The 25,751-nt window shown below is 41.7% G+C and overlaps 1 protein-coding gene across 5 annotated transcripts in view; it reads left to right on the top strand.

Moving 5' to 3' along the window:
• The window catches only part of LOC117778800 (dipeptidyl aminopeptidase-like protein 6), a 71,315-nt gene that overhangs the window by 18,443 nt on the left and 27,121 nt on the right, over positions 1-25,751 (top strand). Inside the window, exon 1 of one of the 5 annotated variants that reach the window (XM_034614617.1) lies at positions 8,259-8,349. The exons of 3 other annotated variants lie outside the window; for them this stretch is intronic. In XM_034614617.1, the coding sequence (XP_034470508.1) occupies positions 8,308-8,349 (42 nt within the window). In that variant the 5' untranslated portion in view covers positions 8,259-8,307. Of the gene's footprint in view, positions 1-8,258; positions 8,350-20,396; positions 20,589-25,751 lie in introns of those variants that run through there. One more of the 5 variants, XM_034614614.1, reaches the window with a different exon arrangement.

Below are 25,751 nucleotides of genomic sequence, written 5' to 3'. Positions count from 1 at the left end.
TGTCCTCATATGCACTTAACTGTGCCTTCAACTTAGAGATACTCCAGATATGAGTGAGACAGTTTGGCCTTTCGTCTTAGTTTAGCTCTGAGTTTCCTTCGAGGTCCGTAGCTCAGATAAATCAGGCGCACAGAGCTCAACGAGAACCGCCATTAAAGAGGAAGAGAGCAGCGAGATGTGAGAGGCTGTCCTCATTCTCTCTGCTGCTGCGCTAACTGAATGCTTCTGGTGACGACTGCTCACTGAAGACTTTGTCACCTGCTGCATTCATCCTAAAATGACGATGACGTGTCCCGAGGTGACCGTCTTACACAACACAGGTGGTGTTACAAAAAGCCTTTTCAGTGTGTGTGTGTGTGTGACTGCTCAGTTATCTGGCTCTGTTATTATCCGTTATTAGAGTTAGCAGTGGAACGATTACAGGAAACGAGGGGAGATGGAGAGAGATGAAAAATGAACTTGGTTTGTTTGTTTGCAAGCAAGATTATGCAAAAATTACTGGACAGATTTACCTCAAAACTTGGTAGAAGGATGCAGTGTACGTCGTTTCGGTGCAGATCCTGATGAGGGGGTGGATCCAAGATTTCTTTTTTCAGTTGCTTTAACTTTGCAAGATGGTGTTTTTTCACTATTTTCACTGATTTCCCAAAATTCAGTCACATTTTTAAAGGTTCAGTGTGTAGAATTTAGTGACATTTAGTGGTGAAGTGTCATGTTGCAGCTGAACACCCCTCACCTCACCCCCCCCTTCCAAACATGAAAGAGAACCTGTGGTAGCCTTCAGTTGTCATTAAAAATCAAAAGATGTTTAGTTTGTTCAGTCTGGGCTACTGTAAAAAAATGTCTGCCTCCATAGAGAGGACCTGCTCCTGATGTAAATATAAAGTATTTAAATATAAAGGGCAAATTCTCAGGTACTGAATACACAATTTGTACAATTTAGTTGAAACAAACTAGTGAAAACATCACTGGGAGTTTTTTAATATTAAATTTCTGCCAATAGATCCCTTTCACCTGAATCTTACACACTGGACCTTTAACTTATATATGTGGGCCTTGGTCTACAAAAACACATATGTCAGAAAACAAGCCGCAAACTCAACATTGACATATCAGTGAAACTTAATTTATTAGCAATCAGTCATCTTTTAACATTACCAGCAATTACAAAGCAAATGTGTATCATTTATTTTGTGTGATTTGTGTCCATAGGATGTTGATTAATCAGATAATTACTCTTTTAACTCTGAGGGAAGTATTTGACTCTCTAGCTTCTAAATGCTGCACATGTTCATCAGCTCATCACTACCTGTCTGTATGCTGACAGTAGATACATTTGTAGATACCATCTTGTTTCTGGGCAGGCCGTGTGTAGCAGCCTGCTTCGGCTCATGAGATCTGAGACTGGAGCAAAACAGTAGAACTGAGGGAAGGCGACATGCTTCATTGAGCCACAGGGGACTGCTGAGTCAAGAGATAATTCTCTGTGGTTTCCACCAGGGATTTATTTCCCATAGTCGTCTGATCCTTAAACATATTGAACCTGGATCACAAAGCTAGTCCCAAAATTTTACGAGTTGGCCAGAAATACAGGATGCAATTGAGTGCTTAAGTGCTTAACACAAGGCAAAGCAACAAAAACTAATAATAAAAGCTATTTAAAGTCATATAAAACAGAATCAGCTCAAAACAAAGTAAGATAAAAATATAGTTTAATAAGAAATACAGGCAGTGTAACGTTGCTGACCACTCAGACCAGTCTGCAGCAAAAGGCACACGAGGCAAATGTGCTGTCACCCAGTGCCGCCCCTCCCCTCAGGACAGCACAGCATCCTTAGCAGGACCTCTTGCTCAGCGTTGCCATGGTTGCAAAGGTGGAGAGGGTGAGGCTGCAAGCTCTGGGAACACACACACACACACACACACACACACACACACACACACACGCACTGCTGCTCGTTGGTGGCTCTGACAGCCATCTGGAGATGACGCAGGCCTCACATTGCCCTCTGTGTGTCCTCCCCCCGTGTCATGAAACACGTTCCGTCCACCGTAACCATTTTGTTTTGTTTTTCCCTTCAATCTGAAAGCAGTCGTTCCCTCTGTGGACCCTAATGAACACGAGTCTCTCCTCCTGTTTCAGCGTCTCGGTCTCTGTTGACTGACGTATTCACTATCGACAAGTGTTTTTTGTGTTTTTTTTCCAATTTGTTCCTCTGTTCCCGGCGGGCATCTCAACAGGTCATTCACCCTCCCAGCATCTCACTGCTCTGCTCCACGCCATCGATCATCCACCCTCTCACCACCTCCCCGCCCCCAACAGACCTGTCAACAGCACGTCTGCAGGCCGCCCTGCCTCCGCCGCCTCGCTGTGAGACTGTCGACTCCCTCTCGGTGATTTACTGTATTATTACACAAGCTGACAGTGCTATCAGTCAGCGTTTAAATACAGACGGCCCTTATTACTGCGTGATGAGACAAGACGAGGATCCCGACCAATGGTTGATTCTTGGCCTCGGCCGCTCACGGTAGATTCTAGATCACGAGAAGAAATAAACGCATTATCAGCTGTCATTAAAACCTCCATTTTGGTATTTTTGATATCGGTTTTATTTTGGGCCAGGCAATTATTATCATTATTATTTAATCAATAGCAACATAACAAAGGTTAAATACATATCGATGTATTGCTTATGCATTGTGCAAGCACAGTGAGAAGGTGAAACACAAAAATCGACAACCTTCACTCTGGAGCAAAAATCTGTCTTTGCACTTCAAAGAAATGATAATGTGACAGTTATCATGAAAATTATCGATATCGACTGATAATGATCTTTATCTTGATATATTTTTTTTACCATACCGTCCAGCCCTGGTTTTATTCAAATTGATCTTTTAATCCTTTTCATTTTTCAGTTTAACAAATTTATCAAAATGTAGTCAATAACGTGCAGCATAGAAAGGAAAATCCACTCAGTCCTCAGTCTTTACTGTTGATCTTCAACTAACTTCACTGTTGATATATAAAAGGTTTCTGCTGCTTTTAAGCCTGAGCAGCTAAATATAACTGTCTTTGAACCCGGCTCGTCCCCATTTCCTTTTCTCCTCTTGTTCCCATCTCATGTTTTTTAACTTCAGGTATTGTTTTCAGTGTTTTCCTTTCCGAGGATTAGCTTCTGTAGTCGGATGGTTAATAATGAGTGCCGCTCCTTTTAAGAGAGGAGGAAAGAGCAAAGAGTTGACTTCACTGTCTTCTATTTGTCAAAATGGCAGTTTTTATTTACTACATGGTGCCATCTCATTGAAATAACAAACAAACAGGAAGATTTTTTTTATAGCTTTTCCATGCACTGTGTCTATTTAGCCACTAGAGACTGATGTCTTACAATCATTGCACCAACTCTGTACACTGTACTGTACAGATGAATATGCAGTTCTGTAGGTGAGGCTTTGGTTCTTGTGAACACAGACTCAGACACAGTATTTACAATCAAACAATCAATCAAACAATCAAACAAACAAACAAACAAACAAACTAGCAAAGAAACAAATTAACACATTTTATTTGTACAGCCCATATTCACGAATTTGTCTCATCGAGCTTAACAAGGTGCAACTCACTGAAAAAGGCTCGACAAGAGTGAAGAAAAACTACAAAAAAAAACTTTTAGTAGGGAAAAAAAATGTAGAAACCTCAAGAGACTGAGGGATCCGTCTCCCAGGACAGACAGAAGAGCAACAGATGTCATGTGTAGCAGAGCACATGAACAGAATAAAAATGTTTACAACATACATGAGTAAAGACGGTGTCTTAACATAATTGGAGAGGCGTATCAATGTTTAAAGTATTTATACAAAATAAATTGTCTGACAGAGATGAAGGGAACAGTTATGACTGTTCTAGCAATCTAGTACCGCAATACCTGTATAACATGGGATCATATCATGTTAATATTGCAGTAACCAATAAGGTAAAAAATGCATCAAATATACAGAAAAATCTAGTTTCTTTCCTGCACTGCTTCTAGCCAATCAGCTCGCTCGGCTAACCCTGTCTCATCTAGGTCGAAGAAGATGATAATGTCACCTCTCATTAGGACTGGAAAGGTTACATGGTCACTAAGCAACATCAGCTACACCGAGACACTGCTCTGACACAAAGACCTTCTACTGACAGAGACATTGCTTGATTGCAATTTAGCCGAAGAAGGGTTCCAGATTCAATTCTCATTGGAGGATGTATTACAGCTGTTTGCAGCTGCAGCCGGTCCTGTAGAAGCGTCTGTGGGTTAAGGCGCTGGATCCTCATCTTTAACCTGTCATCTATGCAGCAACACTTCATGCTCACAAATGTTAGTTTTTCTTATCAAATAAGATAAGTACTCGAAATAGATCATCAATAATGAAGACAGAGCTTTAAAGGCAGTAAAGGATATTTCTCCTACAACGTTTCTGTCAGCTGGCGTTAGAGCAGCCGAGTGAAGATACGCTTCTCCCGAGTCCTCTCACCGACGTTTCCCGGGCTGAGATCAGGCAGCAGTAATCTGTTGTGTCACGCGGGCAGATTCTCTTATCGACCCCGCCATGATACAGCAGTGACACACGCACACAGACACACAAGCGCACCATTTAACGGGTACATAAGCACATGCACACATGCAGAATTAGGAAAAAAACATGGCGCTGCAAAGTCAACAGGGTCATTTTACAGCGGAGCAAATCCTGTAGGGAGCGACAACAGGAAGTTCACCTTTGTACATTTGTTGCGACAGAGTCACCGCAGAGACAAAGAGTGATGATCCTCCTGATACTGAAATCAAAAGTCTTGAGGCTGCGACTCAGCTTATCGCTCATATCACATTGTGTTTTTCCAACAGTCATGATCCCCAGAAGCCCGGATGTGGCACTGCTTTATCAGATGACGAGAACAAATCAGAATATTCGTCACCTCACAGCAAGAAGGTTCCATTGACTGTAGTTGTGAATATGAGAGTGAATGGTTGTTTGTCTCTATATGTTGACCCTGCGTTATGCTGGCAACCTGAAAGAAAAAAATACATTCCTGGGTCCGTCCATTTATCTGGCGAATGGCGCAATCTTGTGCCTATGATGTAATTTAGAGCCAGAATTTGTGCAGTAGTGTTGGAGCCGCAGTACTGAGGTCCTGTCGATACGCGTGCTCGACCAATCAATCAATCTCAGTTATCATGATGTTTCACCACTTTTTTATAGCGTCCATATTTATCTATCTAGTGGTGACGTTGAATGTTGCAGCTGAATACCCCTCATTTCACCCCCTCTGCCTATAGATCCCTTTCACCTGAATCTTACACACTGGACCTTTAATAACATCTGTGAGGGCCACGTTACATTTGATCCTGGCATTCATCTGTGCCATTAAGACAGTAAAAGCAAAGGCAGCCATTGTAAATTGAATTTGTTGCACCTGCGTTGAAAAGGCCAAAGGGTCTGTGCTGTATCAAAGCTCTGCTGGCGTTGGTTCACTCCCAAAATGATGCCAGGGCTAAGCAGGCCCAGTCCTGCCTCCGGGCTCTGGTATAGTCTTCAGATGAATAACACATGAGGCAGGTTTTCATGTTGCATCCTCGCCAGAACTCTTGTGTGCATTCCGGTCTGCACACCGGTGACAGGAGAGAAAAGTTTGGTCCCTGCAGCCATGAAGGTGGGTTTGAAGCTTGTTACTTCTCGTATAGGAATAAGCTCAGCATGAGCAATAAGAGTAATAAGCTGTTTGCTGCATCTTATCTCTGGATTAGTTGTGTGTGGTGTGCGTTAGTGTGTATATCTGCTAACTCACCTCCTGTGTATAGGTGCATGTGGGTCATTGTCATTGTAGAGGGCTTTTTCTGTCGGGCACATTCGATTTGTATGTACTCCACCATCTCCAGTCGATATTTGTCTCCTCTTCCTCTGAGTCTGAATGAGACCCAGAGCTCTGGAGATGGGGGAGGAAGAAGAGGTATAGTCTGCGTTTCCCTGAGCTGGGAGTCGAGCGCCGACTTTTGTGATGATGTTGAGTGTGGCGCTCGCATGGAGCTGAGAAGAAATGGGGGGGGTAATGATTGTGTGGTGTAGTGGAGGTGGAGAGAACTGGGAGCACTATTGAGTGATTCGCTATTCTGGAGCTGGCAGCCTGTCAAATCGTACCCCCACCAAAGATAGGAAAGCCAAACAGTGATGATTGATGTTGCTCTGCTCACTGTATTGGCTGATGCATCATGGGAATACAGAGGCTTTATGGCTGGTGGTATATGGGAGGGCATCTTGCTGTGCTCACATTATGGTTTATGTGCTGAGACAAATGTTGTTAGTTTCAAGCTGAAGTTTTCAATCCAGAACCGATTCAGACCCGGATGTGAAAATGCCGTTATTTGTCTGTTCTCAGAATTTTTAAATTAACATGGGGGCTTTTTTTATTCTTACAAGTATGTTCTTTACAGTGAAGCGATTGGTTGTTTGAATGATCTTATCACTTTATAAAGTTACATGTTAGCAAACCTTGGCTTATTTGCACCTATTCGGAGAAGTGTTTCTGGCCACCTAATGAGTGTGAGTTCATCCTTTTAGCTCAGTTTTGGTCTCCACCAGATCCTGAGGGAAATTGGCTTTCATCCCCATAAGCTCTCGAATCTTTGATATTTGTATCATTTGATGTATGTTTATTTTATTTTTTTTTGTTCATTGCATGATAGAAACATCATCAACACTGCTGTATTCTCACATAGGCTCACTTGGACATTTTACCAGTGATCTGACCAGAAAAGTTTAAGAAAATGTCCGTTACAACTGACTTTTGCATTTTCACATACAGCCTGTCCGGATGCATCTCTGAAGGCATCTTATGAGTGACATCTTTCACATTATACAAAGGAAATATTTCGACTATAAATATGACAATACTTAAGTGCAGCTTTAAGTTATAACCCTAACATCTGTAAGTTTGTGTTTACCGAGAGTTGCCTGCATTGTTTTTTTAAGCCTTCACGAGTAAAAGAAGCTCAACACGGTGGTGAATGCAGCAGCTGTCACACCTGCCACTTCATTCAGTATTCCTGCAAAGCCTCGAGGGCACAGACACAATGTGCACTTACTGACGCCCTTACAGGTATTAGCTTCACTGGGTCACGGCCTTCGTCCACCCGACCTCCAGAGACTTAAAAGAAAATTCCAGCCTGCGTCGGCCAGTAGCTGTGTGAGCAGCACTTTTCTCAGCCCAGAAATTCAGTGTTGTGTGGGTAAATTGCTCCGGGGAGAGAAAAGTAGAGGAGAGACAGGATAAACAACCCTGGTTAAAAAGCACCATAAAGTGGGCCAGCTCTGCGTGTGGTGTGTAATGCTGATCTGTGCTGAACAGCCAGATGCAGCTAATGGCCCAGGTAAGTGGTTCAGTGCTGATTGTTGTGTGAGGGGCCCGATCGCTCCGGCCTCGTCACTTCTCAATCTCCTCCAGTGTTGTTCAGTGTTTCAGAGATAAGCGGATGACAGACCCCACGTTCTGCGTGATTCTCTCTCAAGGTGGCTTCTGGTGTGATGTAACAATTTACTTAAGTACTGTACTTAAATACATTTTTCATGTATTTGTACTTGCTTAAGTTTATTTATTTTCACGGAATTTTCACATTTACTCTACTGCATAAAACAGCAAATATCTGTACTTTCTACTCCAAACTCCAAACTCAAGTACTTATTTAATTTTACTCAAATAGAAAAGTTAATCTGGTACTTTTACTTTTGATACTTTATCTATATTTAAAGGTAAAGCACTTATTTACTTTTACTCTAATAGAAAAGTTGATGTAGTACTTATACTTTAAATACAAGTACTTTAAGTATACTAAAATGCAAGTACTTATTTACTTTTACTCAAATATACTGTAAAATTGAATGTGGTAGTTTTACATTTTTACATGTTAGTCTATTTATTTGTACTTTTACTCTGACCTCCTTCGGTTTAACCGCAGTGGATATTCTTGGGTCTCCTGGATGACGTGTTTTTTTCCTGAGACAACAACAGACACACACGCACACACACACACACACACACACACACACACACACACACACACACACACACACGCACCCCAGACCCACACTTTGTCTTAATGCTTAGAACTTAGTGCTGAGATGCTGACAACGGGATTATTCTTACTGAGAGCTGAGGTGTGTCTCTGTGTATATGACAGGGTCATCATTCTCTCCGTCTCTCTCTCTCTCTCTCTGAGTCCACATCACTCCTCGCTCACTCTCTGACACCGACACTCACAAGCAGCTGCTCCGTCCATCACAATGAGAACACACAAGTTGTCCCGGCTGGAGAGACTGTGGAGGGTGAGTATGTGAGATCTTCTCAGGGGGACACGTGCGGCTCTTGTTTGTTAAATGTGCCACGTGAAGCATGTTGGTGTCTCTCTCTCTCTCCTCTGTCTTAATTATGACTTTTAATTAGCAGGTTACTGAGCACTTGAAGAACAAGCTGTCTTATTTTCGGCTTGAGGAAGTGTCAGCGTTGTTTTTTTAATTTATTTAGCTCTCAAACTCTCTGATGATATAATGAGTATTTCAGCTGACAGTCACCGTTGTAAATTGTTGTTAGTTTGCTGCAAAAATAACAGTCATTATATATATATAAAGTTGACATCTGGTAAACTTCATCACCAGGTCTAGGGACACGCTGAAGGGCAGTTTGGCGTCATTAACGTATATTACGCAGCACTGTGTTACAGTTTTGTGAATAGAGGGATTCAGTATAACGATCGTTTACTCCACCTGCACCTCAACCTACGTAAAAATAAAATGTCACATGTTTTTGTTATTTTGTTCCTTTCTGTTGTGGTGACATGTTAAATCTAAAAGCAGACAAGCAGGATCCAGCAGAGAAATACTTTAATGCACTCGACTCGGAGTGCATTAAACTGTGGTTAAGCAAAGGTTGCTGTGTAATGCACAGAGTGCTTCCTCATCCCTATCATGCATTATCAGCTCTTTTTTTTCACTAAGATACATATTTAATATACGGCCCATTAGACAAAGGTGGAGCTCAACAGTACAAACATTTAGTCTGGACTCACCGCTGATAGGATGCCATAATTTTTTGTAGTTTCTATTAATAATAAACTTTCCTCACTCATTTTGTTGAGTATTCAAAGCATCGGTTTCTTACTCTGACCTTTGCTGCTTTTTTAAATACATTTTAGGAAGCCCTGCTTTACATGAAGTTAACTATAGCTAGTTAGCAGGGGGTCGCCTTAACCACACCTCTCATCACCTGTCAAGCCTCCGTATACCCTGTCAACCCATCAGCTCTGATTGCTCCAGACTTCTCAACCCGACCTTTCCCGTCATCCATTCATCCTCCTTCCCTCATCCCTTCATTCTTCTTTTCCTTATCTCATCTCCCCTCTTCCTCTTTCCCTCATTCCTACCTGCATCCCTTTATATTCCTTTCCTCATCCCTACCCACATCCCTTCATCCTCTCTTTCCTCCCTCCCTCATTCCTTCTTATTCAGTTTGGTGCATACCCTTTGCCCATCTCATTATTAGCTCGGGGGGGATGACGCCTGAGTCGAAACCCCCCACACTGAGTCTTCTTTCGCCCGGTTACCAGTTCATCCTCCGTGACCAGCATATGAGATGCATCTTCACCCCTTCACTCAACATTCATTCATTTTAATTCAACATCTAACATATCAATTTCCATTCAAACCTTAAATGACATATTGTAGGTTTGGTCCTTGGTTGTGACGCTGATGTGTAATCACAATGTTCCTGGTTTGGACATTTATTCCTCTCTCTTGTCGTTTACTGACACCACTATTCCCTCACCACCCCCACTAAAAACAACTCGATAAAAAAATGTCGACTTACTTTAAGCTGTTTTTTACGCAGTGTATTTGTGCATTTGTGGAGCATTAAGCAATCTCATCAAGGGCATCGTAATTCATTTTTCCTCGGTGTGTGTACACACACTCAGGAGCTCAGCGGGGCAAGATGTTTTCACTTGATGCTATCGGGGTCACACGAGGAGCGGGAGGCGATGAAGCAGTGTCTGGCTTCGATGGACTCGGGCAACAGCTTAGCGGCTGACACTGATCTCGCTCGGCGTCCTGGGATTTTGTCCTTGTGGCTGCCGTGATGCCTGAAATATGCATTTGCTTTGACGTGACGCAAGTTTGACACGAGCGTCTCAGAACCGGATCCAAATCCCCGGAGAAGCTGTGGCAGAGACCTGACAGTGTACAAGCTGTCACAATGTTTTCATATTTAATGTTTCAATGCTACTGCTAGCCTATTACTATCACTATGTTACTACCAATACAACTACTTCTGTGAGGAATAATATAATATGCATATTTACAGTTCTAGTTGAGTGGCCACAGAGATGTTGTTGTCAGTCTGTTGATCTGATGACGTTTCCTATAACAACTTTGTCCCCCTCAGAATTATGAGGTCAAATATATGCGTAATAATAATAATAAACTTTATTTATATTGCACCTTTAAATACACAGTTAGAAGGTGGTTTACAAGTTAAAAATTAAGAATTGAAATCACAATAGAAAACAATTAAAAGCAACTTGATATCACACATCATAAGAAAGAAATGTCACAGATGAGAAAAGAGTAAAAATATAATCGTTTTACGTTAATTATCCAGAGGGGCTGTTTGTGAGAACATAAATATTCGAGTCAGTTGCTCTGAGCATTTTCTGGAAATGTTCCTGCCAGCCCCCTGTGAGATGTCCGTAAAGTGTCATAGTGACCTGGACGAACAAGATAATTTCAAAACTATCTGGATGGGTAGATTCCTTCAGAGATAAATGAGATGGGGTTTATTTTTGGCCCTTTCAAGCAGAGCTGATGACAGTTGAATGACAACACTAGAGAACATTGTTTATTGCTTATTCTGTGTGGGAAGCTTATTCAATTTCTGTCTTTGTCTCTGTACTTACATGTGTGTGCGTGGGAGAGCGATACAGGTTTGTGTGTGTGTGTGTGTGTGTGTAAAATGCCTCATTTAAAGCCTGAAGTAATAATAAAGAGAGACAGAGATAAATAATTAAATGTAATGTTGATTGGAAATTTTGGTCCTTGGAGAAAATGCTGCACCCTGATGATGAAACCTTTTTTAAACGTGCAGTGAATAATGCACTTTTCATTCAGATGCTTCTTAATTTGCCTTTAATTACTCCCCTCAGTATTTCTACTGCATTCTTAAGAAGAATAGAGGAACTGCAGTGAGTTATGAATGATCCTGGTGAGAGAGTCAGCGAATGACCCTGTTTTTTAGCATTTGTGATGATTTATAGCTCCCTGATCTGAATGTGCAGCACGCGTCGCTGCTAATTCCTCATTTATTGCCCTTGTGACCGAGCTTTATCTCCCACAAATTTACAGAACTACTGTACTTGCCAAAGCGCAGTGTTGACTTTTTTTTTCATTTTATAACCCTCTTGTAATTCCTTGATGAGCACACATAAAGTTCATGAGGCTCGTAAGTCTGCTTTACAGGGACCGGATCAGCAGATGGGTTAATGCCCTGTGAATGCATTGCTGACTCACCCCGCTCATGTCTCTGTCTACACGCCAGCTGCCCATGTGCTGCACTTAATGAACAACTTTACCGTCTCCTTGTTGACATAACTTTTGCCGCTGTTGTGTTTTTATCGTCTGATTTCGAGAAGCTGCTCTGAACTTCTGTTTGCTCGTTTCTCTTTCAGCTCAGATTCCATAAAGGTGCCTCTGGGTGTTTTTGGTAAATTACTGCGATCTTCAAAGTTTGCTTTGATGAAATGAACTCGTGAAAAACACTGAGATGTTTTCTCAGAGTGTTGTTAACTCTCCACACATTGGTTTTGTGATTTGCAGATTAGGATGCTGGAGGGCTGTTGTTTTACATCCATTTGCTGAAGTTTGTCTGTGCTCATCTTAAATCTAACACGTACATAAGATCAGGATTTTACGACATCAAAACCAGTCATGGTCTAATATACAAACTAGAATTGCATTCAGTAGAGTGCATACCTTCACCAAGGCCCAGTATTCTCCTGATGAAACCACATTAAAATTCACCAGATCCAGGTTTTTGGGATCTTCACAACATTTCATGCATTCATAAATATCAGTCTCTTAAATTTGCCAAATTTTTTCTCTCCTAGAAATCAAGGAACACATTTAAAATGCCCTAATGTTAAAGAAACAAACAAAAATCTTTGAGAGAAAAATCCTTTCTCTGCCCGCTGGTCTGGTTCTGCACCAAAATTTTGTTTTCTCTCCTGACACATATCACATCCTTCCACCAAGTTTCATGGTAATCGCGGTAATATTTTTGCATAATTATGCTAAATAACAGACAGAATTGCACCTGTGTGGTGTGGAAATGTTAAAATGTATTCATGTCATTCCAGCCATATTTGTAAAACACACAGTAGAACAAAATTGTGTTTCTTAGGCCCTGTCTGCACGTACAAACAAAAAGACAAGAAAAAACAAAGCAGCAGTTTCAGACACAAGTGGAATACTCATTAGGTGCAGTCAAGTGCCTGACTTAAAATGATTTTAAATGATTTAAAAAACATAATAATAAGCATAATAAATACAATGGTTTATAAGTATTTAAGATACTTCAGAATTTTGAATGAAGCCAAATGAATACAAGCAAGGTATGATGTGTGAAAGCAGTGGTGATGTGTGAGCACTGGCTTCTTTGAGAACATCATCAAAAGTGTGGGTGCAGTAAAAAAAATATATATTTCAAAAAAAGTATTTCAAGAGCTTTCCCCTCTGAGCCCAAAGACAAATAATTGGTTATCGCATGCGTCCCCATGGTCTCTCACTCTGAGCTCAGAGGCTCCTCCAGTACTCGCCTGTCTTCTTTGTTTGATGTTTCTGAGCAGACTCTTGTTCCCTGGAGATATCGAAGTCTGCAGTTTGAAGGAGCCTGCTTTTGTGTCTGGTAAATTAAAATCGGAGCAGATGAGCTTTAAGTGCACAGGAACCTAATCTTGCAGTAAATGAAAGGTTGTGGGTCTGGTCGGCACTACTGAGATCTACGAGGCCAGACTGGGAGCACAGTGTAAGCCTCCATTATCTGCAACTGTTCTACCGTTTCCCACTTATTTTCTCCAGGGGTATATATATTTCCCGTGCTGCTTTTGTCAGACACTGACCTGTGTGGGTCTTTTATTTCTGCTTGAGTTCAGTTGTTCACTGAAAAGCTGCCATGCCGCTCGGTGGCGTGCCGTGGAGACGAGCTGCATCTGTGTCCTCAGGGGATCGGGAGCCTCGGGTGGAAGTGTGTGACATTTCGTGCAGGTGATAGAGACCGGTGCCATCTGTTGTTTAGGGTTCACGGGAGAAAAATAGACTTGGTGACTTCATATAGATTATGAAAAATAATCAAAAACAGGAATCCTCTCACCTGCCATGTGCTGTAACTCCCGGCAGCCTTGCAAGAGGTGGATGTTAACTTTAGTTTGATCATCAGGGAGGTGGTGGGAGGATGAAATTGCTTCATTCACACTAAATAGAATCCAGTATAAACGTCGGTAATCAACTGGGGAAGAGGAACATGTGTCAGCCTGTGGAGGAAAACACGAGTTGGAGGCAATAAACAAATAAACAACATAGGAAAAAAAAATCTCATTAACACATTTAACAGTGCACTTCATGTCAGGAATCTAGCATTTTCAGCGTCAATAACAATATCGATTTGGTGCTTGTGAACTTGAAATTTGACTTAACGAATGTACAGTAATGTAATATAAACACCCACATTGACTAATGTGAAACAACTGGTGCTGTTGTTATTACTTAATGAGTAAATCGACGAGCGGGGGCAGCTTTCCCAGAAAAACTGTTAAGTATTGATGGGGGTCAAGGAGGGAGGCTCAGAGGTTAAGCAGTGATACAAAGTTAATTTCATTTTTTATAGCGTGTGTGTTTGTGTGTTTCTGTACTTGTATCTTAGTGAGGATTTTAGGCACAGACCCTACAGAATGAGGACATTTTCACTCCTTCAAAGGGCTGTTTGAGGGTTAGAACAAAGTTTAGGTTAGGGTTAGTGTTAGGCATTTAGTTTGGATGGTTAGGATGAGGGGCTAGGGAATGCATTATGCCAATGAGTCTCCTCACTAAGATAGTAGTAGAAACGTGTGTGTGTGTGTGTGTGTGTGTGTGTGTGTTCGTTCGTGTGTCAACGAGAGAATGGTAGATTAATTGTTTCCCCTGAAAAGTCCTCTCTTGGTAAAAGACCAATAATGAGTCTGATTAAAGTTTTGTGGACTTGTTAATTACCGCTGTGTAACGTCCAGACAGTGAAGGAGTGCCTCCGCCTGCTGGAGTCTGGAAAACGTCTCTGCCGCTCATCAGGCCGATTCTTTCCCTCTGGGCCACATTGATGACCTTTAAGTACAGTAATGATCGGTGATGAACCGTGGAGTGCGCGGCAGCCTCGATACTTCGCCCTTCGTGGGATTTACGGCTGCAGCTCAGCTCGAGGAGTGGAGCTGCAAACAACAGTATTTACAGTGGGCGAGGCAGGTGTGCTTTCCAGCTGGGGGCGGCTGAAGGAGTCGCGGCAGGCCGGAGGGCGAAGTGGACGTGACTGATGATGGAGTTGGCCCCCGGCTGACAGCTGGCAGCACGGCTGAGTGGAAACAGCTTGTTCCTAAATCAGCAGCTTTTGTTGATTGATAGGATTGTATTGGCATTGGAGAACAGTTTGAATTTACAGCCATTCTTCTCTATTTTTTTATTCGAACTAATGACGAGGGTCACCCTGCATGTGTCAGAGAGCCGGTGACCCTCAAAAGAGCTTCATTACTTCAGTGGTCCAAACAGGTCTACAGTATATTACCTTTATTTCTCCTCTAACGTGTTTCTGTAACACTCCTCACTCCGACCTCAGCCACAAGTCAACTGCTGCAGCTCGGCTTTTAACTAACTCAGATTCTTGCATCTTTACATTGACTCCCTATGAGTTTTAGAACTGATTTTAAGATCTTTGCATCGTCCGGCTCCTTGTTATATTCCTGATTTGTCTGTAAATAATTAAGCACAGTTCAATCTGAGATCCTCGGGCCGGGGTCTTCTTGCTTTGTTACCTGAGATAAACTATCCATGACCTCCCTTTCTGTGTATCTCAGGCCCAAACCTCTGTCGCACCTTTTACGTCACTTGTTGAAAGCTGACAGTTTCTCCTAAAATTCACTGTTGTTATCCTGTTTTGTTTTTGTGTGTTCCTCATTGTTTTACTGTTTTATTACCTCAGCCAAGGGGGTTATGTTTAGCAACATTTCTGTTTGTTTTTTCATAGAATGAAATTCTTATGTGTGAATCTTGATGTAAGGAAATTCATAGCAGACATCTTTAGGGAGTTGCTATCGATGACTGTGAGCAATTTGTTGTGGATTCAAATAAAAATCAGAATCTAGTAAATTTAAATGTGGTTTCATAAAGGGACTGTTATGGGCCTTGTGTGCCATTCTTGTTCTGTTTTACTTATAAATTCTTCATTTAATCTAATTATCTTGACATTTTTACAGTTTAATCTCTTTAATCTGTTTGCCATACATATATATACACGCATAGGTGTTGATATTCTTATATGAATCCCCTCTTCACCACAGCAGTATTGTGCTGTATGTTTGTCAGAAACCATAAATAGCCTTTCATTATTGCTGTAGAAAGAAAACCCTGGTGGATAAATGGTTTGCTGCCTGGTATTGTTGGTTTTAAGTGGTTGTGGCTGTGTGAGGCTTTCTGCTTTCGGCTGATAATGATCGGTCATCAAAAACATCTCTCCTGGCCTTTGTCAGGTGTTCTCTTCTTCCTCCCTCTCTCTTTTCTTCGGCTTTCTCCTCTGTCTGAAATGACAGAGTGATGAACATGAGCACAGGCTGTGAGCATCAGCCTCTTATAATTTGCTTATATAGCCCTGTCAATCTGTAAGTCAATGTCTTTATATTAAAACTTCTTTATATTTCTGTATATTTATTTATTCCTGACCAACAAACAGATGTCTGACAACTAGTGATCACTGGGGGGAGCTAGCATTCAGTTCAAGACTTCCACACTGTTTATTGACAGATAAATAAACGGCTGTTTGTTGGTCCCCTAGACACAAAGAAGGAAAGAAAAAAAACTCTTCCAATAACTTCAACAACACTCCACGTTTATTGGTCGGTGCAAAGTACTTGTTTTAGAACTCTGGAAGCCAAGATTTATTTGACAGCTGCCGTCTAGAGATGCTGTCTCAGGCAGCACATAAACCATTGAATGATTAAACGGAATATAAATGAAAATTACTGTCAATTAGCTGATAAAAGTGGGGTTTGAAGGAGAGCGTGTGTTGTAAACACGAAGCCCCTGCTGGCACGCTCTGACACACTGCTTCATTTTCTTGTGCTCCTCCAATTAAGCCAGATTGTTCCGCGGAAGGTATCCGTTGCCAGAACCTACGTGTAATGTGTAGCGATAATCAGCCGTTGTGCTCCTCGCTGTGTTTGGGCCTCCCTGTGTTTGCTTTCTGTTTAATGCAGTTTTCATCTTGTAAATACTGTCCTGTTGGCTTTGACCTCTCTTAGGAAACTCGTAGTTCTGTGCAGCTAATTTTCAGGAGCTTTCGTCTTTAAATCTTTTGCTGAGCATCAGTGGAAAGCACATGAGTACGAGTGAAAACAGTTAGAAAGGTAAGGAGAGAGAGACAGTCACACATTCCAAGGATTTAAAAAATCTTCACTTGTGAAATGCAGATTTCTGACACGGTTACACTCGTTATATATCTGAATGAGAGGATGTGGATTTGTGTTTTTTGGGCTGAGAGGTAACAAAGGTTCTTTGTTCCCGTCTTAGTGGAGCTGTCCACAGCCGTGGTGCTGAAATCAGTCCTGGCAGTGAGCGGGTCATGCTGCTCCCTCAGGCCACATGTGGAACTGCACACTGACACAGAATGCTATGTTTAGAATGCTACGTTTGGGTCGACTCGTGACCTTTTACACTTGACAGCCTGAATCGAGCTGCCGACATCGACCTGTTTGATCTGCAACATTATGAAACTTTGTCCAAGTTCAGTCTGACTACTTAATATTTTCTCTCTACTATTAAGATTTTGCTCATCTGCTGGCCTATATGCTTCGGTTTTTGTTATTGTTGACTTTTTTCATCATTTGTGAATTACATACATGTAGCAATACAATGATCTGACTTTATTTTGCCCTGATTCTGATATCTGGACTCTGACTACAGATCTGAAACCACCACTCTCTTTTCCATAAACTCTACATCTGTATACCTCACTGCAGTGACAGCTGACTGGTATAAGTTTCATGCAACATACCTTATTGTGGGATCAAGATGGCAGCGATCTTTTCTTTCCAATTCAGTGCTATATTGTTTTGCACAATTGTGTTGTATTTTTTACAATAAGGTAAAAATAAAGGCTTTCATTTCTATTCTATTCTATTCTGATAACATGAGGAAAGAGGTCGTTAATGTTGAAAAAAATAATGAAGGAAGCTGATGTATTTAAAACATAAGGCAGAAACTTTATTTATTTTAAATCATCCACAGTAATTCCAGATTCATTTAATGAGACACTACTGGTCCGATCAATGTAACTGAGGTCACATAGGTCTCTGTAATTTGAATTTCATTCGAATTGGACAAGTCTACTCTTTGTTAAAATGTTGGAGTTATACAGCCAGAGGATTATTGAACGTCACACCAGGTACTCGGTATGACCCTAACTGTGAGGAGGATGAGGATGAACCTTTGACGATTTTCACATTCTCACAGTCATCGTCCAAATGATGAGAAACACTTTAAAAACTTTAATAAACTTTTAAGTGGGACCTCAGGTGGTGACAGTTACTGGCAGTGCCTCGTATCCTCATGTTGAAAGTAATGAACAAGGATGTAATCGCAGGAAAAGCTAGATTGCACTGTTTAATTTCCTGGAGCAATCAAAACATGTCATGACTCAGTCTACCATACATTACTATTGCTGGGCAAACAATTTCCTCTTACCTTTATAATTTGCCATATTTATTTCCATAAATTTAGATATAAATCCACAAACCCCACATTGTTGTCTGTAATAAACAATAATCACCTACTATAGATGATAATATAGACACTGAAGACATTATTGCAACAAGACCATCTTCCCTTCACCTTTGCATGCCAAACATATCCTCCTCTCTGCCTGTGACTCACATCACGGACTCTCCGTCTTTCTATCTTTACTCGAGATTCTTCAGTTGCTTTCCCTCCAACAGATGATCGGTTCAAAAGGCCAGAAGTTGTGCAGAAACTGTGCACGGCTGCTGACTAAAAATGCTCCTTCCTGCACGAGAGCACTGTGTGTGTGTGTGTGTGTGTGTGTGTGTGTGTGTGTGTGTGTGTGTGTGTGTGTGTGTGTGTGTGTGTGTGTGTGTGTGTGTGTGTGTGTGTGTGTGTGTGTGTGTGTGTGTGTGTGTGTGTGTGTGTGTGTGTGTGTGTAGCACAAATAGGCAGACAAGCTGTGCTAACAAGAATGTGGATCGTGTGCGCACAGAGATGTGACACGCGGCAAGAGAGGAGCAGCGCAAACAATGTTTTGTTTGGAGCTGGAACTATTTCTGCTCTATGTGGGAGGACGGTAGCGCTGCCTCTCAACAGCCAGGCCAGCAGAAAGCTTTTGTTTTATTGGCAGACAATGCAGCCATACTGGCAGACGAGTGTTATGAATGTGATTTTTATGGACATAGACGCACCATGCAAATTTTTTCTTCCCCATACTGCCTAACCTGCAGTGCACAGAACATTGTCAGCCGTGATGATGAAAACTAAGAATCCCTTCTCAAAAGAACGGAGGTATATTTTGCATTGATTCCTGTTTCCATTTCCTGTTTAATGGACTTGCCAGTAATGAGCACCCACAGTGATCTGATCCAGACTGACAGGTCTCCATATTATCAGCTGCTGCTGCTGCTGCTGCTGCTGTGAGTTGAGCGGTGAAGCCAACTAAATATAGGTCCAGGTGGAAGGACAAAACCTTGAGCTGTCTTTATGGGGAAAAGGGGAAAAGTGTGGAAATGAAATAGTGAAGCGTCGCAGTTTCAGACTGGGCTGTAAGTCTTACACACTTATTGGAGCTGCTAATTTGTGTTGCCTCTGCTAAGGAGGTTATGTTGTCTGTCTGTATGTTAGTGAGCAAGATTACACAAAAACAACTTAACATATGCAGTATGGGTCAGGGAGGAACTAATTACATTTTTTTGTGGATCAGGGTGTGTACCTATAGGACAATTTGGTGAGGCTTGATTGAATGTAAGGGGACTGTCGGGCCTTGACAGCGGTATGAGGTCCCCTGAGTGCCATTCTAATTTATTTAGATTATAATTTTTTTTTTGGCTTCGTTTTAGCTTCAGTTTCTTTGCCGGGGAAACCCAACTTGAAAGCAGCCTGATACATTTGCCTCTGACTTTAATTTTTCCAACTCAAAGGATATTTCCATTACTCCAATTCACAATTTCTCTGAATAATTGTGTCTGGGTCATAAATAATGTAGGAGCTGATCCGAGGGGTGGGGCAAGGGGGCACTGGCCCCAGTGTAAATCTGATTTGGCTTTTGAAGTAACCCTTTCCTGTCAGTCAATTACTAACAATAAATATGACAAAAAAATCTTTTTGAAGTACACAATGGGCTTCGACAAGGAACAATTTTCAAATATATATTCACTGACGTGTGGGTTTGAATCCAACAGTAAATAAGGAATGACTTAAATGTGACTGAATCAGGAATTCTACATTGATGTTGTATATATAATTGGCCCCTTAATGGCCCCCTATGCAGAAAAATCCTAGATCAGCCACTGGTGTGCATGGAGTCACGGATGCTGAGAAAAATAACTTTATAGCAGCCTGACATTTATTCTCCATTTTCCTCTGACATTTATTTTTTCCGCTCAAAAGATATCTCCATTACTCTCAAACACAACTTCTCTGAATAAATGTGAATAAATAATGCAAATTGGAGACTAAATCCTGAGAATGAATCATGTGTAGGCAGGTATAGAGTTGAGGTGTGGGAGCTGGGATGACTGTGTCCGCATGTGAAAGATGATCTGAACTTCCCACATCTTTCCTGCGCATCAGCTGCTGAACTGAACTCTGCGCTGTCTGGTCTGACTGCACCCACGGTCTCTTCTTCATTTCTGCAAATAACCGGATACTCTTCAACATTCTGTACGTCTCTCTCTCTCTCTCTCTCTCTTTCTCTCCCTCTCTCTCTCTCTCTCTCTCTCTCTCGATCTCTCTCTCTCTCTCTCTCTGTGCACCTATTTATCTCTCTCCCTCACTCACTCACTCACTCTCCCTCTCTCTCTCTCTCTCTGTGCTCCTCTCTCTCTCCGCCTCGTTATTATTGTGCACCTGTCAGCAGCAGCGGACACCCGGTGCGTGCTCTATCTCTCTCTCTCTCCTCTCCTCTCCTCTTCCTCCTCTCCTCTTCCTCCTCATCATTCACCATCATGACTTCTGCTAAAGACGTAAATGGGCCAGTGAAAGCGGCACAGCAGCAGGACCAGGTAGGAACTTAACGTTACGATGTACGCTGATGTCTCTCATGATAACAATGACTGTGCCAGGATGCTCGGCTGCTGTACAGCCGGTACCGGGTGGATCATCCAAATGCATCGGGTTTTCCAGAATGTTTCACTTTTGGGTCCACGGTGTGCAGGATGATGAGCTATATAAATCAACAGGCTGGCAACTAATGAAAGGAAGTCATTTGTTCAATTATGCATGCATGCAATGATGCTACTCGTATTTTTTCTGCACCCCCAAACTATACCAATCTTTATTTTTAACTCAGCCAAGGACCCCAACAGAGAAAATATTCTAGGGGTCCACTCATGGTTGTACCGTCAAATAATTTAACCAAAGCACTTTTACTAAGTTATATGAAAGAACAACACAAGACAAGTGTCAACTGTCTGTGATACAAGATAAAATGTCATGTTATGTTGTTGTGTTATGTGGATTATAAATGTCTATGATACATGTCTTCTACATGTCGATGAGACAAGTTTTAAAATATAATGTATCAACACAAATATTAACATGATTATTTTAAGGGATGAATCTGGAAGCTTTTCATGGACACCCATGTGAGAAGCACTGGGCTATAGCAGAAGATGACAAAGGTGTTTAAATCCAAATTAAAAGCAATTATTAGCAGTGTAATAAACACTAAAAGTTAATTGAAGCAGCAGAAAACAGAAGCGATCTATCCAGAGGTTAACAGAAGCAGAGTCTATAGTCCACCCTGTACACTATATAGACTCCCTCTCTCTATATAGCCTATAGAGAATATACAGTCTGGCTCTGGGACATAGAGGAGTCCAGCCCTGAAGCTCCCTGTTGCTCTCATTGGCACGGCTCAGCATACAGACTTTGAGGTGCAGTGTGTGCACAGTGGAAGTGTTGTGTGAAGCGAGTGTGTATCTGCTGGTATCAGCTGAGTCCAGGTTGAAAGGGTTTGTAGAATGGAGAGTTTCAGCAGCTACGTTAAACCTCGAGGGGAGAACGTGTCAGTCACCACCTGCGCTGCTTAAAGCAAGCTCGAACATGTCTTACAGCACAGAGCTGTCATTTCAACACGGTTTGAGGTTGTAATTCTTTCGTTTATACAGGTGGCTGTTTGGTGACGTATAGAAGTGGAGAAGGCGAGAGATTGTGGTCAGTGTTGGAGTTAAAGGCCAATTTATATTTCTGCGTTGAATCATCAGTGTGTGACTGTATATAAAGGTGGACGACATGACAGCTGCCCAAGAAGTGAAACCAAAGTCTCTTGATCGCCACCTGGTGGCTAGCTGTGGTATAGGTCATAAATCCTGCATCTTCCATGTTAGTGGATGGGACATGAGCCAAAATATTTAAAAAATAATTGTCCGGAAAGTATGTTTTTGAATAGTCACTTAAAAATGGGGTGAAATTTCATTAATTTCTGGAAGGAAGAAGAAGGAGGTTGGAGACAAGTTGTCCATCTTCTACAGTCTATGATTGAGTACGAACAGAGAATCCCATTATACCAATGACCATCTAAAGTAGGACCAGGTATATTGTCATATTTAACAGTTAAATGTAAATCTGGCTAATGAAGTATCTTCATGGTGATGCTTGTAACTACATTCCACACTCAGGCTCTGATGAAATGCCGTAAAGTGGCTTCTGGTGCGTGATGTCTTAAAAATAAACGTGCTATTTCACTACCATTTTCACTCAAATATAATATAGTAAAGCTATATCTATGGCTTCTACCCCGATTGGGCCACTTGGTAGCATTTCACATCCATGTCTCCCAAAGCCGAACACCCTCCTTCTGCCACAAATCATTTCCGTGGGCATGCACATCATCTCTGAAAAACTCAGCTGCTCATTCTTGGCCAGAACTAATCTCTCATAAACAATCCTGTGTAGGAGCAGTGGCATAATCAGTTGATTTTATAAAATAAACCAAAAATACTGGACTCAACTGTTTTTTTTTCCATTTGAGCATTTAATTGCTTTTTAATGGCTTTTGAATCTTTCTGGCTGGAAATGGTGTTGAGTGCTGCTGTTGTGAATGTGTGCACAACAACAAACAACAGGGCATCAACTTCTACGCCTCCGCCTTAATGTTTAATGAACTCCCACTGTAACCCCAGCCCACAGGTGTAGCCTCTATGCTGTAACAGCTGCTGCGGTGTCCTGTTTTCATCAACAACTCCACTTGACTCTTGGTTGGGAACCACAAAGTGAGTGTCAGCTTGAAAGTGGTTGTCATTCAGTGGAAATTTTACTTTAATAAGTTGTACTGCCACGATAAAGATATTTTAAATAGTAAAAAAGACTGGGTCGGTCACAGTCAGGGGCATGAGGTACAATAATGCAGTCATAAGGTCAACTACAAATAAATAATTGTTATATAATATAATCTGTACATTTTCTTAATTGTGGTCTACCTTTCAAATAATAAAAAAAGGATATTAGACATACGCTACCATTCACATAAACACAGAAACACAGAAATAATAGCACGGCTAATAATCTATGTCATGCATTGTAAACTGCAAAAACTTCTTATAAAAGCAGCTCCATCCATCCATTATGTATATCCATTAACCTCTGATATGGTGCAAGAGTCCAGGCTCACCCTATTCAATCACAGGGACATACAGACACAAACAACACAACCTATCTCACCTTTGGTCAATTTAGAGTCAGCAATTCCCCTAACCCCAGTCTGTGTGTATGTAGTCTGTGGCAGAAGTTTTGGAGTACCCAGAGAAAACCTTGTTACCGAGATTTCAACCAGGAACCCTCTTGCTGTGAGGCGACACCACTGGACCACCATGCCGTAACCCTATAAAAGCTATAAAAGCAGCTGTACACATATATAAGCTGAGCAATAGAGCTTTAAGAGGCTGCAAAATCACTTGATAAAAGGTACATTTGTGCGTGTGTGTGTGTGTGTGTGTGTGCGTGTGCGCGTGTGCGTGTGCGTGTGTAGAGTGGGTGTTAATTGCTCTGCACTTTTCTGCCATTGTGCTCAGTATGAGGCCACAGCGAACACTGTCAGGTGATGTAACGACATAGAAACCCAGTCCACTCCTGCGTTTACGTAACTGGACTCCGTGGCACTGATATCATCATGTGAATTGAAATGTGCTCCAATGAAATAAACAATGTTGACAAGACATTTAGTTACATGACAACTGTTGATTGTTGAGCATTTGGCTCTTGTGCCTTTTCAGAGGCTGTGCTGAAATTGTCAGCACAAAAAAAAGGTTCGTTGAAGGTTCGTTTTTCCGCTGAAGATAATTGTTGCACGGGCAGGATATAATTAACTTTAATATTTGTCAAAGTGGGAGAGTTTTAGCTGTGAAACCTGAAGAACCTCTTTTGCATTTTACTGATTCTCATCGCCCCTGTGAAGATCTCTTTCTCATGTCTTGAAAGCAGCCAGAACCTTTGAATATTTTAAGTGTAAAGTGTTTATTTTTTGGGTCCTGTTCATACATTCATGAAAGCAGGAGCGCAGCGCCGACAGCAGCACAGCGGATCTTTAACCGAGTTCAGATCAAGAAGAAAGGGGGGGAAGTGTTGAGCTCTTGGGAGGAAATGGGATGTCAGACTTGAAACAGGGGTGAAACACACATCTGATCTGCGCTTCGGTGCAACACAACACACATTTGTCATAATGAACATGCACCTTTCGTTTCATCTTTGTCGGCGAACAACAGGATGCATTTTTTATTTCGCTCCGAGGGATTTTCAGTTTGCACAGACAACACAGTTTCCTGCCGCAATGAGGAGCAAGGAAAATATATACAACCCCGTCTCCGACATTGTAGCTTCAGCGATGACCTCGCTTGCTTGTAATATCAGTTTCAAATGCATAGGCAGGCCGGTGCTTTCACTCTTTACTGATGCAGAGAGAGAGAGAGGAAGAGAAATGAAGATATCATAGCACCGGAAAACATTGTGTGGCTGAGAAGCACATCTGGGATTTGAACTCCAGCCCTCCGGACTGCAACATCACCGCTGCTGCTGCTGATGCTGGAGGTTTTTAATGCGCTCGGCCACAGTCATGCAGTTTCTGTATCGAGCTTTAATCTCAAGCGAAAGTAAATAAGTGGGTGGAAAATTCCAGCTGTCTTATTTTCTTTTCCATTTGAAACGCAGTCGTCTTCATTAGTGAAGTCATTACAGGCTCAGGAAATGCATCTCCATAGTCTTTATCTGCTTTGCCATCACTGCTGCACGTTTGTGTCGAGCACCGTATCAAACAGCCCCCTCGCACTGTTTACTGATCGCGGTGCTTTAACGCACCACACGATGCTGTGTTGATCTCAGTTTGCTGTTTGTCTTCAACATCGCTGCTTTTCTACTTCTTGTTTGAAATCCAGTTTTTTTACTTTATCCCGTCTCCAGCAGCAGGTCGGCTGTAGCGCTGTTGTTACAAAACTAAATCCAGATGGAGGCAAACAAAGGTGACTAATGCAGTAAAGTTAGAACATGGATGAGATGAGTCCACCTACAGCGCACCAGCGTACTTAAAGATTCAGCCGTGATTAAATTCAGTGTTAATGTTTTGGGGGATTTTTCTTGCAGCGAACTTTCATCATGCTGGATCTGTTTGGTGTGTTTGTAATTATTCTGTTAGGATAATAGGTCTCTTATCTTCCCTCAGAATGGATTTCATTTTCAGGGCCATTTTGAGGGAGACAAAAAGAAAGCAGAGAGGTTTACTTTGAATTAATCCATTCTTCAGAGATTCAACTTCAGTCACGTTGTTGTGCGCTTCGGTTCCTCTAATGATTAAAAGATAGTTTTCATGCCAGTTTTTGTCCAGAGGCAGGCGGTAATACATATCCTCCGAGAAAACTGTCTTTTCCACAGTTCTTTCCTTTTTCCTGTCAATAGTCAGCAGGAGTTAACACCACTTCGTTTCTTCTTCTCTTCATTTCCATCCCAGCTTCACACGCTCAGTACGACGTCTAATTTTCACCAAGATGAATGAAAAGCCAAACATAACCCAGAAAACATCTACTTACAATTTCATGTTTTGTCTATTTTTTTTTTTTTTACCGTCACAAAAACTCACATTTCTCACTTTCATGGATCTCGTCCTGGATCTTCTCGTCTCTAATCTCTGGAGCCTTTGTGCCAATATTTATTTCCACTGATTGGGTTTGGCTTCTCTC

This window comes from Hippoglossus hippoglossus, chromosome 17, assembly GCF_009819705.1.
Source record: "Hippoglossus hippoglossus isolate fHipHip1 chromosome 17, fHipHip1.pri, whole genome shotgun sequence".
NCBI lineage: Eukaryota > Metazoa > Chordata > Actinopteri > Pleuronectiformes > Pleuronectidae > Hippoglossus > Hippoglossus hippoglossus.
The sequence above is the reverse complement of the archived record's forward strand: the minus strand, read 5'-3'. Positions and strand labels throughout refer to the sequence as shown.